At 28.1% G+C, this 12,447-nt stretch overlaps 2 protein-coding genes across 3 annotated transcripts; one reads left to right on the top strand and one right to left on the bottom strand.

Annotated features, from left to right (window-relative positions):
* Nucleotides 1–3,700: 3,700 nt before the first annotated feature.
* LOC130014773 (extensin-like) lies at nt 3,701–4,919 on the top strand. Its single transcript, XM_056104290.1, has one exon. It carries the CDS (start codon nt 3,758–3,760, stop codon nt 4,706–4,708), a length of 951 nt encoding a protein of 316 aa, XP_055960265.1. The 5' UTR covers nt 3,701–3,757; the 3' UTR covers nt 4,709–4,919.
* A 5,531-nt stretch (nt 4,920–10,450) lies between these two features.
* Nucleotides 10,451–12,191, bottom strand: LOC126665411 (uncharacterized). 2 transcript variants are annotated; one of them, XM_050358217.2, is made up of 4 exons: nt 11,596–12,191; nt 11,384–11,516; nt 10,904–11,127; nt 10,451–10,783 (listed from the first exon to the last, which is right to left on the bottom strand). In XM_050358217.2, the coding sequence occupies exons 2-4, from the start codon at nt 11,470–11,472 to the stop codon at nt 10,692–10,694; spliced, it is 405 nt and encodes a 134-aa protein (XP_050214174.1). In that variant the 5' UTR covers nt 11,473–11,516; nt 11,596–12,191; the 3' UTR covers nt 10,451–10,691. The 2 variants fall into 2 exon arrangements, with proteins under 2 accessions (XP_050214174.1, XP_055961048.1); XM_056105073.1 differs by having other exon boundaries at nt 10,922–11,127.
* Between the last annotated feature and the right edge of the window lie 256 nt (nt 12,192–12,447).

Here is a 12,447-nt window from a genome sequence, read left to right as displayed (position 1 = left end):
AAGAACAAAAACACACAATTCAATCAAATATCCAACAAATCAGTTCAATTAAATAAGCATGATTTAAGTCAATAATCCTCAATAAAGAGTCTAACTACCCATAATCAAAGAAAATATAATAACAATAAAGATGGAATTCATAGTTTATATACAAACAATAGTCTATCTCTCTAATATCGCAATGTCCTCTAATCTATCGCTTGATTTTGTCTTCAACCTCAGTGTATAATCTTATAAAATAGAGTAATCGGATGAATAACTATGAAACTACGCTAATTTTAATTTTATATCTAATAAATAATTGAGCGAACCCATGCATGGATGTTGAAGGTGGTATTTATACATCTCCCGACTCATTAACATTTGGTCGAGCTTTGATGAAAACCCAAAAGTATCCTCGAGTTTGGTGGAAATCGCTGACATGTCGGGACATTTTTGTTCGTTTTCCCCAATCTCCATCGGAGTGTGCATTTGTGCCTTTGGGTGAGCGTTCGCACACCCGGCTATTCATAAAGTGTGTGTTCACACACCCTGTGTTGAATCAAAGGGGAACAGCCTTAGATAGCAAATGTTCGAGCAGGTCGTGCAAGCCTGCACGTTCGCACAACGGTGTGCGTTCACACAACTCTAGGTGTGTGTTCGCACACTATGAATTTTGTCTAAAACTTGCGATTCAGCCTCCAACTTTGCTCTGATCTATTCTGATTTCTGATGCCCAAAACTATTGAATTACATCAAATTAGCCCCGATTTCCGTAATAAATGCACACTTGTCCATAAAATCTCAAACAAGTAATAAAATACCAAATAAACTAATAAACATATATAATGTGCACATATCGAACCAAATACACACTCAATTATAGAAGTATTTCTACTCTTATTAGTTAATGTAGTAAGAATCTCAATTGTGATTGAAAATGGCCATTAATACCAACCATGAATATTTTATTCATATTTTTAACCTTTTAAACTCAACATACTTTATCTTTCAATTAACCTTAAATAAAAATTTATTTTCAACCAACTCACCCTCTCTCATTTGCGTGTGGTATTTCAATTTCAATGTCGATAAATAGTGGTGTGCACCAGCCGTAACCAAATTTTTAAACCGAATCAAAACGTAATACTAGGTTCAGTACAGTTTGATTCGGTTTGGCTTCTTGTATTGGTAAAACCAAACCAAATCAAAGCTTAGACAAAACTTTGATATTTTACCTTATTTTTTTGAAAAATTTATAAAAACCTAATGCTATTACTATAGCAAGATTCAAACATGTGACTAGTTTCTCAAAAAAAGTGATAATTTACTACCAGACTATGAATTTTTCTCATTTATTTTAATAATTTATAGTCCATAATTACCGACCAAACTGAACCGATTTCCCACTTCATTTCTATTTAGTTAAGTTTTCTACATTCTGAAAATACCATTCAGTTTGGAATTTATGATCGGTTCGGTAATCGAACAAACCGATGCACACCCCTATCGGTGATTCAATCTATCGCTAGAGTTTGCTAGAAAATAAGGGTTCACTACTGAAAGAAGCTCCGACTTTAGTAAAATAAACAATTCAATCATAACTTTTTTTATTTTTATAAGGTTTGATGATGTTAAAAGTCAACTTTTCCGTCGCTTTGCAAATATATCAAATGCTTTTAAAGTTTGTAAACCTATCCCAATTTGATATTTTTCTTATGATTTTACTCAAAAAAAATCCAATAAATTTCATTGTTCAAATTATTAGTTAAATTTCTATACTAACTCCTTAATTAACAAAAATCATTTTCCGGAATTGCAAAATTCAACTCCTAATACAAAAAAAAAATAGACAACACCAAAATTTAATTCAAACTTCTCAGGTATCTTAGTGGTTAAAGCAAAAACGAATCAAGTTTGAATATCAAAATGAACAAAAAAAAATGAAACAAGGGTTGATTACGTATGAAAACATTGGATAGAATTATATATTTAAAATGAAACAATGAACAATATATTTAATTGAAAACATTGGATAGAATTATGTCAAAATTATCTATTTTCAACGTTCAAGCTTCTAATTCATTTTGAAACAAGGGTTGATTACGTATCAAACCATCAATTTTACACCATTTTTAATTTTATCCAGATTTCTAAAAATCGTCATATAAAATCATCACCTTTTAAATGTTTTTAAAATCTATCACTGTTTTTAAATCCGCCTAGTTTAATCTGACTAAACAAACATAAAAAAAAGAATGAGAGAGTTCATGAAAGATTTGAAACAATTTGAAAGAGTCGTGCTAAAACTGAAAATTAGTATAAGGGTTGTGATTTAATATGTAATTAATTTTTTAAAAAATAATTTGCCGGTTAGCTAAAATTCTCTGGATTTTAACACGGTAATAGATTTGAATTTTTTTAAAAGGTGGTGGTTTTAATTGACAACTTTAAAGATATATTCATAAAATTGAAAAATAATATAAAATGGTGATTTAATATATAAGTAACCCTTAAAACAAAATACTTAGTTAATTAAGGATTAGCTATATAATATCAAAACATGATGAGACTCTAATTAAATAAAAAATTAACGAATTATTTTGAATAAACTAATTTATAGTGTCATGCAATAAAAAGTTTAAAAATAATAATTGATATAAAAAAATTGAGCAATGGTTTGAAGTATTATTAAGGTTTTTTCAATATTTATTATTTGGGATTGAATGCTAAATAAAATCCTTGAAATCAGACTATAATTATAAGAAGTTTTAAGAGATTTTCTCTAAAAAAAATTATCTTATTCTTATCAACTCAATTAAATGATTAAAATTGATACATATAAAGTTGAATTTAGGATGTCAAATAAATTATATACAACTATAAATTTTTAAATATATAAACCGGATCAAACATAAAAATATTAATTTTAATTAATTAAAGCTTTTTGAATTTTATTTAGAAAAAAATTGTTTGTTGTCTTATTTAAAAAAAGTTTACAAAATGATAATCTAAATATATTAAATCAATAAAATTGTATGTATATTTATTAGTTAATTTTTAAAATGAGTTGTAGCTTTTAAATGACGTGGCGTTTTATGTTGGCTAGAATAGTAAATTGTCAACACTTTTCGGCTCTAACCGTATGGCGCAGCAAATAATAAATTTGGTAGCGAAGAAAACAAAACTACATAAAAATACCCAATCCGTAATAATTAATACCCACACAAAGTTTAATATATCCATCATTCTCTATAATTTACTTTGTCTTGAAATTATTTATAATAAGAATGTAAGGGGAATTTTTACCTAGTTCCCGTCCATGAATTTTTCATGCACCTACCCAATGAAGTGTTAGAAAATTTAATACAATTTTTTCACTCTTCTTATTATTTTCTTTTTCTTCTAATTTCTCTGACATTTTATTGGATAGGTCCATGAATTTTTCATGGACTGGGTCTAGATAAGAACTTCCCAGAATGTAATACACCCAGAAGATAAAAAATTTACTTAACTCCACAATGAACCAATCTATCTTAATTGGAAACCAAATAAGTTGTTCAAAATTGAAAATGTGCCCGCACGTATAGTACTGATAAGCAACTATGTTTTATGTTTGGTATATTAAATTGTGCACACTACTAACCTGGATATGTTAAATTATAACATGCCCACATGTTTACTCTTACATCTCCATCTATAAAATCCCTCACCCTCATTGCTATTTCTCATCACCCCTCCACACTAACAATCTGAAAATTTAACAATAATTTCAGATATGGCTTCAAGAATTATAGCCTCCACCGCGTTTCTCGTCTCCCTCAATCTCCTCTTCTTCACTTTGGTTAGCTCTGCCTATTATCCACCATCACCATCCAAGTCAAATGACTATACACCCGACTACACTAGTAATCCAACACCAGCAACATCAGAGCAAAAAAAATACACATCAGACTACACTAGTAATCCAACATCAGCAACACCAAAACAGAAAGAATATACACCTGACTACGCCAGTATTCCAACATCAGCAACACCGGAGCAAAAAGAATATGCACCTGACTACACTAAGAATCCAACATCAGCAACACCAGAGCAAAAAGAATATGCAGCCGACTACACTAAGAATCCAACATCAGCAACACCGGAACAAAAAGAATATGCACCCGACTACACTAAAAATCCAACATCAGCATCACCGGAGCAAAAAAAATATGCATCTGACTACACCAGCAACCCATCATCAGAAACAACAGTGCAAAAAGAATATGCACCTGACTACACCAACAAACCATCATCAGAAACACCAGCGCAAAAAGAATATGCACCCGACTACACCAACAATCCATCATCAGCAACACCCGAGCCAATCAATTATGCACCTGACTACACTAGCAACCCATCATCAACACCATCAGAGCCAATAAATTATGCACCTGACTACTATTCCCACCCATACGCTAAACCTGCTAAATGTCAAAAGGATACTCTTAAATTAGGTGTATGCGTCAGCTTATTAAAAGATTTATTAGGTGTTACAATTGGTACGCCACCACATGCTCCTTGTTGCAGCCTCATTGGTGATCTTGTTGATCTTGAAGCTGCCGTTTGCCTTTGCACTACCATCAAAGCTAGTCTCTTGGGCATCAACTTGAATCTTCCAGTTAACCTCTCTTTGCTGCTCAACTACTGTGGCAAACAAGTTCCAGAAGGATTTCAGTGCGCATGAATTAATTAATTTTTATTTTCTCTGAACTCTGTTTAATGGTTGTACTGTAATTTTTTTTTTTTTCATTTTTATGTTGTTTATTTTGGTAGACTCGAGCTTTTTGTCTACGTCCGCTTCAAAAGTACAAGCTTTTACTCATTTTAATTGTATTGCTTTTAATTTATGAATTAATTCTATTTTTTGAATAAATATTTTAGTTTTTTAATTTCAATATACTTGTTTTCATTATCTTACAATAAATCAATGGGCGAATTCATATGTCCAAAATTATAATAAAATTGATAAATACATTATAAGTTCATAATTTACCAATTTGGTTCATTAATTCTGTAATATATATCAATCACATTCAATGAGCAAATAGAAAGGACGATTAGTCTTATCGATAAAAAAATACTTTATCTATTAACTTATATTAATGATAAATTTGTCCTTAATCGGAGAAATATTTATAATATTTAAAGAAAGAAACTATCAAATTTTATCATGGTTTTGGTTCAAGTAAATGTGAAACCAATCGTAAACCAGTTCTCCTTCGATTGTATAAGGACGAACAATGAAATTCACGGAAAGCTAATTAATAAATTTTATGGCGGCATTAATTGTACACCGGACATTGATTTGAGTATAGAATTTCAAGAAAAGACAGTAAAATTAGTGGTGTGCACCAACCGTCCGTAACCAAAAAAGTAAACCGAACCAAATCGTGATACTAGGTTTGGTTTGGTTCGATTCAGTTTGGATTTTTGTATAAATAAAACCAAAATGAACCTTAACCATATATATATCACAACAACAGCCTCAAGCGGCCCAGTGGTAGATGGTGTATATTGTGATCCGACTCCTACTTAGACAAAACTTTAACATTATTCTTTACGTTTTTGAAAAAAATTATAAATACAATGCTATTACTCTAGCAAGATTCGAGCACGCGACTAGTTTCTAAAAAAATTGGCACTTTACCGTTAGACCAACACGCTTTTCTCGTTTATTTTGACTATATATAGTCCATACTTACCGACCAAACCTAACCAATTTCCCACTTTATTTCTATTCAGTTAAGTGTTCTACATTATGAAAATACCAATCCGTTTGGAATTTATGATCGGTTCGCTAACCGAATCAACCGATGCACGCCTCTATTGGTGTTTTACTTTCAATCTATCGCTAGAGTTTACCAGAAAATAAAAGTTTAACTACTGAAAGAAGCTCCGACTTTAGTGAAATATACAATTTAATTATAACCTTTTATTTTTGTAAGGTTTGATGATGTTAAAAAGTCACCGTTTTCAATGTTTTGCAAATATATCAAGGCTTAATCACTAAAAAATGCCAAACCTATACGTTTTGTGTCAATTATAGCCAAACCTTTAAAAATCACCAGATTTAGCCAAACCTTATATATTCTGTTTCTTTTTTAGCCATTTTTGAATCGAACCGGTTTTTCTGACACCGTGTCGTCCACGTCACCGCCAACTAAGCAATTGACTAACATGTCAGCTGGAATATTTAAATAAGGTTTGGCTATAACTGATACAAAAAGAATAGGTTTTGTATTTTTTCGGTGAATAAACCTAATTTTAAATTCAAGCCAATTTTTAAATTTAATAATTAGTAAATTAATTATATCATTTATAAAATTTATATATATTTAAAAATAATTAATATTTCTTATTTAATACTAATTAAAATTAATTTTAATTTTTTATTAAACCTAATTAAATCTAATAAATTTATATTATAATATATTTTAATGAATATGTAATTAAAAAAATGAATTAATATATTACTTAGGAATTAATGTTGAATTAAATTTGGTGAAAGGGTTTAATGTTCATGATGATTTTAAACTTGATTTATTATTTTTAATGTTGCTGAAATATTGTTATGACTGGGTTTAGGTAATAAATAAAATAGTTATGTGTAAATTAAGGTAGGTTTTTGGCTATGCCGAGTAAAATGACATATACATTTATGCTTATAAACATCATGATATATATTGATTACACCACAATGATCTTCACTTTTTTTAAAAAAAAATGAGAAAATAATTACACTCGTCCTTCAAATAAGCAGTCTAATCAGTGTTTATTTTTTATTTATATGTGTATAGTTGAATTATGAACACTGTCGTATGTTTGTTGTGTATATTACTATGTCTCAAACGGCGACGGTGTCAAAGAACCGACGAATGGAATTTAAAAAAATAAATTTTAAGATGGATATACATTTTTTGTTTTTAATAGAATTTAAATTAATTATATATCCATCAAATATGTAAAAAAAATTATTAAAATTATTTAAATTTAATAAAAAAATTAAATTAATTTTAATTAGCGTTAAATAAAAATATTATTTTAAAATATATATAAATTTTAATATAATATAATTAATCATTTAATTATTTAATTTTAAAATTAGTTTTATTCACCAAAAAATACCAAATCTATGCATTTTGTGTCTGTTATAGCCAAATCTTATTTAAATATTTCAGCTGCCATGTCAGCCAATTGTTTAGTTGGCGGTGACGTGGACGACACGGTGTCAGAAAAACCGGTTCGATTCAAAAATGGCTAAAAAAGAAACAGAACATATAAGGTTTGGCTAAATCTGGTGATTTTGAAAGGTTTGGCTATAACTGACACAAGACGTATAGATTTGGCATTTTTTGATGATTAAGCCATATATCAAATGCTTTCAGAGTTTGTAAATCTATCCTAATTTGATATTTTCATTAGGATTTTACTCAAAAAAAAATTCAATAAAGTTCATTGTTCAAATTATTAGTTGAATTTCTATACTAACTTAATTAGCAAAACTTGTTTTCCGGAATTGCAAAATTCAACTCTTAATGCAAAACAAAAAAATTGAAACAACACCAACACTTAATTCAAACTTCTCCAATTTTTAGTAGTTAAAGCAAAAACGAATAAAATTTGAATCTCAAAATGAACAAAAAAAACAAACAAATGAATATTGTAATGAGGTGAAAGATCGGCACAATAAATTTAATTGAAAAAATTGAATAGAATTATAACAAAATTATCTATTTTCAACGAAGAATCTTTTAATTCATTTTGAGACAAGGGTTAATTATGTATTAAATCACCAATTTTACACCATTTTCATTTTATCACAATCTTTAAAAATAGTCATATAAAATCACCATCTTTGAAATGTTTTTCAAATCTATTATTGTTTTTAAATTTGGCGAGGTGAAGGTGAAAGGGGAGAGTTCATGATAGATTTGAAACAATTTGAAAGAGTCGTGCTAAAACTGAAAATTGGTCTACAAGTAGTGATTTAATATAGGCTTAATCACCAAAAAATGTCAAACCTATACGTCTTGTGTCAATTATAGTCAAACCTTTAAAAATCGCCAGATTTAGCCAAACCTTAAATGTTCTGTTTCTTTTTTAGCCATTTTTGAATCGAACCGGTTTTTCTGACACCGTGTCGTCCACGTCACCGCCAACTAAGCAATTGGCCGGCATGACAGCTGAATATTTAAATAAGGTTTGGCTATAACTGACACAAAATGCATAGATTTGGTATTTTTTGGTGAATAAAACGAATTTTAAAATTAAATAATTAAATGATTAATTATATATAATAAAATTCATATATATTTAAAAAATAATATATTTATTTAACGCTAATCAAAATTAATTTATTTTTTTACTAAATTTAAATAATTCTAATAAATTGTTTTTACATCTTTAATAGATATACTAGAATAAAACCCTCGCTTCGCTTCGGAAATGACAAAGTTAAAATTTAGATATAAATTTAATAATTTAATTTTAATAATTTTGAGTTATCTAAATAATAGTAATAGGTTAGAAAAAAAATAGTTATTTTCATATCAAAATTGGATACATGAATAATTTGTATTTGATATTAATATTTAAGCTGATATGATGATATAAAAAATTGAATAAAATAAATAGATAGTATTATATTAATTAAGTATTAGATAATAGTATATCAGATAAATATAGATAATACTAAATGCAACTGATAATTCTTTTTAAATTTGATATAATTTTTAGTTAAAAATATCTTTTCATCAATATACTTAAAAGATTATTTAATATGAAATTCATACTTAATTCAATATAAAATCATTTTCAAGTTCAATAACATTAAATAATAATAATTTTTTTTTTAAAATTCTACTACCAACAAAAGTTGTCTTTAAATTCTAATATTTTAAAATCATATTTAAAATAAGGTATATTTTCTGTTCAAAATTGAACTTTTAGTCCATAATTATTTATTAAATGTATACTACACTCAAAAATATGCAAAATAAAACAAAAGACAAATAGATTTTCAAAGAAATATAAAATAAAATTCAAATGGAAAACGAATAACACACTTATGATCAAAAGACAATTGGAAATTAAATATTAACATGAAGACTATATATTTTTTGTCAAAGTAAAGATTATAGATAATTACCTTAAAAAACAACTGATTCAAATATTTTTGAACATTTAAATCATACGTATCAAAAAAGTATCAAAGAAGGTCTTCACAAACAAATAAATTAGATAAGTGTTTAGAATGCGGAATCTCTCTGTTTTATATAAAAAGAACCATCTCTGATTTTTTTTTTAAATTATCAAACTCTATCTATATTAAATGTAAATTTTAATTTAATTTATAAACGAATTTTACTTAATTTACTTAGAAATCACATAATTATATAATTAAATTGACAGCACTATTTAAATTCTACATTTGTTTCTGTCAATTTCTATTAATGTATTAGAATATTTATTTTAATTACTAAAAATATTTATTTATTATAACTCAATTCCAAAGCAAGTTAAGCTTATTGATGAACTCAGCTATCCAAGTTTAGTAACAAACTTAGTGTCAAGTTTTGCAATAAACTTAGCATCTAAGTTTACAGATAATATTGATATTTACTGTTATTATTAAAATTATTTGTTTATTCATATTATCTTAAATTGAAATCCAACCCTAAAACAGGTGTAAAAGTTCATTAATAAATTTAGTATCCAAATTTCTAATAAATTTGACAATTAACATTATTATTAAAATAAAATATTTATTAAAATTATTTTAAATTAAAATGTAATCCTAAACTTGGACACCAAGTTTGCAATGAACTTGGTTTTTATTTTTATTGCTAAAATGACTCAAATTATTTTAAATCAAAATTTTATTCCAAACTTGGTGTCCAAGTTTGGTATTATTTTTACTACCAAAATTGTATATTCACTCAAATTATTTTAAATCAAAATTTTATTCTAAATTTGATGTCCAAATTTACAACAAACTTAATATCTATTTTTATTATAAATTATTTATTTATGCAAACTATTTTAAACTGAAATTCTATCCCCACATTTGATATTAGCTATGGACATTGTAGTGAATATCATAAATCAATGAGTATGATTGTTACCGAAATAGTTAATTTTTTTTAAATTTGTTTATTTGTGCTATAATTTCAATTAAGCATAGCAAATATATTTGTACTAATTGATTAGCTACACAGTAGGGGTACGGTCTTTGGTCAATTGCAGGCTATTTTACACCTTTAAACTTGCTTAGCAAGTACCCTTGAAATTCAAGGAGATTTCTTAGTAAGATTCAAAATAATGACATCATTTAAATGTACATCAAATTTATAGAATGTCTTCAACTAAACAAATATACTGATAGCAATAAAATCACAGAAGATTATACAGCATATAAAAATAATAATAAAAAAAAAGTAATAGATTCATTATAAAATCGTACACATTCGTTTTTTTATTTGAATTACAAAAAAAGATATACTTTCATAATCATGGAAGGATTCGATTATATGCATATATTTTTTTATAGAAATTGTGCTTCTTGGAAGTAACAAATCACGACTCCACCAGCAGTTTCCACCCAAGTAATAAAAGATAGAAGCCAAGCAAAGGAGTTCTCTCAAGAATTGGGCGTTAACTTCAATACCCTATGCAAGTCTCATGAGAATTAAGTGCTCAAGATCATGGGGCGAAGCATTGCCCGCCATGTTTGAGACCTTCTCCATTCCATTTAGTCTTCCTTCACATTGAAAAGATACAATAAGTGCTCTACATCATTCTCCATAAAATTACATCACAGTTATAAAAAAAAATTGAAACTCCACACAACTAACAAATAAATGCAAAAAAAAGGTTTTACCATGTAAAAACAATTTACCACACAGAACCGTCCACCAAATGATTCCTTTAATCACTGGAGTCGTAGCCGGAGCAAAAACCAGAGGAACAAATTTGAAATTTTTGTCCTTAAAGTTGTACCAAATCATATGGCAAACAGAAAATGAACACTTCATAAAACCATACAAACCAAGCTTGTCCACTAAGATTGTTGAGACCACCAGATTATGAACCCGATCATAGGAACTGCACATCGCAGAAAAAAGACAGAGCTGGATGAATTCATAACAATAGTAATTATTGAAGAACGTGAGCAAATAAAACAAATTATATAAAATTGAAATATCAAAAGCACTAAACTCACAATGAAATATCAAAATCACCAATTATATAAAGAAAAGCAAATCGTGTTCCAAATGAACAATAAAAACACAATGAATCATGTAAAAGATCAAACACTGCATTCATGGCTCTAAATTTTGTTAGTTCCGCACGTATATACCTAGAGACAACGAAGACAGACCCGACACACATATCCTTCTCTTGTAGTGTTCTTATTCCGGGAGGACGGTTTTCATTTTCTGAAGACATGCCGAGGCTTCCCGATGTTCCCGTTGTCGTGTCTGTAGACTGACCTGAAAAAAATGGTCAACATCAATCAAAACCAACCCAAAACTATGAACAAAATGAAGAAAGTTGTGAAATGTTTGTTACCTGAGAAAGAAATGTATAAAGGCAAAAGTAGAGAAGATCATCTTGAGAAAGGATTCCAAAATTTGAAATTTTTCGCATGATTAATCAAATAACTCTCGTCTCTCAGTTACATATTACTGTTTCTTTCAATATCGAAACGAAAAAATACAGAAGGAAGAAAGAAAAAGAGAGACTATATGTTAAAAGATTGCGCTGGGTTTCCCGGTGATGGTGGGAGATAAGAAAGATAAAGAGAGAGGTAATATTTAAAAAAATGCATAATGAATCTGCAAATCCTTATCTTCAACTTGGAGACCAAGTTCTTACTGCTGTTTCTATCTGGTAATGCCACGTCAAAAGTCATGCAAATAAAGAAAGAAAGACATTTAATGTATATGTAAACTTAAAATAAATGAAAACAAAAAATCAAATTTAGATTGGTAGTTCTGTAATTAAATAGAAAAAGTTAGGTCTTTTTCTATCATGTAAAGCGGCAATTCCAAAAAGAGGCAAACATACCACTTATATTTTGATGATTTGATTGAAAATAATTGAAAGAAAAAGGTTATTTAAGTAAATAGAACACACGATGAACAGTATTTCGGGTTCATCTTTATACTAGTTATATAGATAATTAATTTAAATTCTATTAAAAACAAAAAATATCATATTCATCTTAAATTTTTTTTTTTTTAAATTCCAGTCGTCGGTTCTTTGACACCGCCGCCGTTTGCGACCCAATTGTTCGTCTTCCGACAAACAATCTGAGAGTTATATACACAACAAACATACGACAGTGTTCATAATTCAACTATACACACATAAACATAAAACTAATCGCTGAATAGACTGCTTATTTAAAGGACGGGTATA

This window comes from Mercurialis annua, linkage group LG1-X, assembly GCF_937616625.2.
Source record: "Mercurialis annua linkage group LG1-X, ddMerAnnu1.2, whole genome shotgun sequence".
Taxonomy (NCBI): domain Eukaryota; kingdom Viridiplantae; phylum Streptophyta; class Magnoliopsida; order Malpighiales; family Euphorbiaceae; genus Mercurialis; species Mercurialis annua.
Note: the sequence above shows the minus strand (reverse complement) of the source record. Positions and strands in the feature narration are given on the sequence as shown.